The sequence below is a fragment of the Ammodytes marinus genome (assembly GCF_949987685.1).
Source record: "Ammodytes marinus genome assembly, chromosome: 22".
Lineage (NCBI taxonomy): Eukaryota > Metazoa > Chordata > Actinopteri > Uranoscopiformes > Ammodytidae > Ammodytes > Ammodytes marinus.
Window position 1 is genome coordinate 1,459,738 of NC_137226.1, and position 3,055 is coordinate 1,462,792.

At 43.6% G+C, this 3,055-nt stretch overlaps 1 protein-coding gene across 1 annotated transcript in view; it reads right to left on the minus strand.

Moving 5' to 3' along the window:
• Positions 1 to 2,048: 2,048 nt before the first annotated feature.
• LOC307268734 (leucine-rich repeat-containing G-protein coupled receptor 5-like) overlaps positions 2,049 to 3,055 on the minus strand; it is a gene marked incomplete at its 3' end in the record, with an annotated part of 39,746 nt that continues 38,739 nt past the window's right edge. Inside the window, exon 20 of the mRNA XM_080051470.1 lies at positions 2,049 to 2,737. Coding sequence (XP_079907596.1) covers positions 2,049 to 2,737 — 689 coding nt within the window. The remainder of the gene's footprint in view (positions 2,738 to 3,055) is intronic.

Consider the following 3,055-nt stretch of genomic DNA (forward strand, 5'->3'; position numbering starts at 1 on the left):
TAGGACGTTAGTATGAGTAGGCCGTTAGTATGAGTAGGACGTTAGTATGAGTAGGACGTTTAGGTCGTAGAACTTTTCGAACACAGTCAAAAAGTTCGACTTTCAATAAAGTTTTATTTTGTACTTTTTTGAAGTGCTGATAGTGGGAGTGCGTCAGTTAAACTGTCGCACACATTCAAGAGCGTGTGTTCATATACAGGTGAAACTCATATTATTAGAATATCATGGAAAATGAATTGGAATTGAGGCAATAATTCATGCTCAAGGGGCCCAAACCAAGTACTGAGTACATATGGATGATTATACTTTATAGAGGGCCGACATTTCTGTATTTAAAATCCCTTTTTTATTGATTTCATGTAATATTCAAATTTTCTGAGATTTTGAATTTGGGATTTTCATAAGCTGTTAGCTAAAATAATCACAATTATAACAAATAAAGGCTTGAAATATCTCACTTTGCCTGTAACGAGTCTATCTATATAATATATTATTTTATTACCTTTTAAGTTGAATTACTGAAATAAATGAACTTTTGCACAATATTCTAATTTTTCCGAGTTTCACCTGTAGTTGTGTTCGTGACTTCTGTGAATGTAAGTGTGTGTAAACTCGTACATGGAATTAATATGAGACGCTTGAAATGACGGACCAAAAATAATGTACAAAAAACTTTATAAAACAATGTTTCAATTAAGACGTTTCTCACAACACACACACACAATAGGAAAATAGGATTGTCACAATAGCCTGTATTTACAACAATATGTACACACATTAACTGTACACACACACACACATACACACACAAAGATGCACAGACAAGCACACACACACACACACACAAAGATGCACACACACACACACACACACACACACACACACACACACACACACACACACACAAAGATGCACACACACGCACACATACACACACACACACAAAGATGCACACACAAGCACACACACAAAGATGCACACACACGCACACAAAGATGCACACACACACACACACACACAAAGATGCACACACACACACACACACACACACACACACACACACACACACACACACACACACAAGGGGGTCATAAAAGTCTTGCATTCCAAATCTTAATGCGGTAAAAGTAAGTGAGTTTTTTTGCAGTAAAAGTCCTTAACTAAATGTCTTCCTATAGTGCTGGTGGATGGATTTTAATGTGTATTTTTTAACTAAACAAAAGGGTCCCACAGTAGCCAGCAACATGGCTGTTTACAGAGCCTAGGCTGTGTATTAGCACAAATAAACCTGACAACAAGCGTTCTCCAGAATCGCTGACAACTTCATGAATATAACAGAAAATATGTTTTTTTGTACACTCACGCACACACGCAGACAGACAGACAGACAGACAGACAGACAGACAGACAGACAGACAGACAGACAGACAGACAGACAGACAGACAGACAGACAGACAGACACACAGACAGACAGACACACAGACAGACAGACACACACACACACACACACCTTTTAAAACCATTTGTAGACTGATTCTTGTTTTCAGTTTGTTTTGGCCGCGGATTCGACTTTGTGTCAAAACTCACACGGACGCTGCAGATATCACACACACTCGCAAAAACACATTAACTGTGGGGTGGACAGACACACACACACACAGACACACACACACACACACACACACACACACACACACACACACACACAGACACACACACGCTCAACAACAGCATTTGGTAGAACATTTGGTAGCATGTTTGGTAACACAATGCTGTAAGTCGAGTAATTAATCAAAATAGAAGCTGCTGACTGATCGTAATGTCTGCTGTGTTTGCGTGTGTGTGTGTGTGTGTGTGTGTGTGTGTGTGTGCGTGCGTGCGTGCGTGCGTGCGTGTCTGTGTGTGTCTGTGTGTGTGTGTGTGTGTGCGTGTGCTCGGCGTGTGCTTGCTTGTGTGTGTGTGTGTGCCAGATTATGCAACAGAGTATATAATGGGGCAGGTGTATAATAACATATATTTTTCTTGCTGTCGTTATTTGTAGTTCACTCTAATGATTTGAAACTACAAACACCACTTCCTCTTCCTCTTCCTCTTCCTCCCGCGTTGCCGTGACGACCAGCGCCTGCGTGGAGTCACATGACTGTTTCTCCGCGTCCTCGTCATCGTACGTCGTCGTATCCATAGCGACAGCCGCCTTAGACGACCGTTTGAGCGTCACGGCTACACAGGTGCGTTTAGCTAGCGCCGCCAGCTCCTGCCGAGCTAACGGGTTGAATAGAATGTACAGCAGCGGGTTCACGCAGGCCGGTAAAGGCGCTACTAGCAATAGCACGGCTTTAGCGGCCTCGGGCCCCGCGCTAGAAAAATGCAGCAAAGAAGAAAAGGACAGAAAGGCCACCGGGAGGTAAAGCAGGCAGTCGGAGAATAGCAACCAAGCTACGTGTCGCGTCAACGCCATTTCTTCCTCTGTGGTGTTGCTATTGGACGGCGGGTTTGTTTTGCTAGCGCGACAGTACAGCCGCGTGTAAGCTAACGTCATTAGCAGGAAACAGAGGGAGTCGAGAAGAACGAGAGAGACGGAGAAAGCGAGGGAAGAGGAGGAGTGAGTGGAAGGGAGAGGGAGGCAGAGGGATGTAGTGCTGTGTCCGACCACCAGGGGGGGCAGAGTGACGGTCAATCCGAGCCCCAGACAGAGGCACACACACAGGGGCAGAGAGAGGGCCGAGGGGGGGGGCCCTGGAGGAAAGAGAGAGGAGAGAACACAGGTCAGATACCAGGGAATACTGACCACGTTTACATGCACATTCATTTACCAATATTTCATTGTTAATTAAAACTTTATTTTTTATTTTTTTTCAATCAAGAATAGATTATGTTGCCAATAGGGATCCTAATCAAAAGGTGCTCCGAGGAAACTTTCAGTTTGCGTTAATTCTAGCGCCCCCCTTTGGACAAAAGCGGTAGTGTTTTTACTACACCAGCTGTTGTTCCTGGGTGAGCGTATACCCATGACAAAGGCATTAAGAAAAACTATATAAAAAATAGCATTCTTTG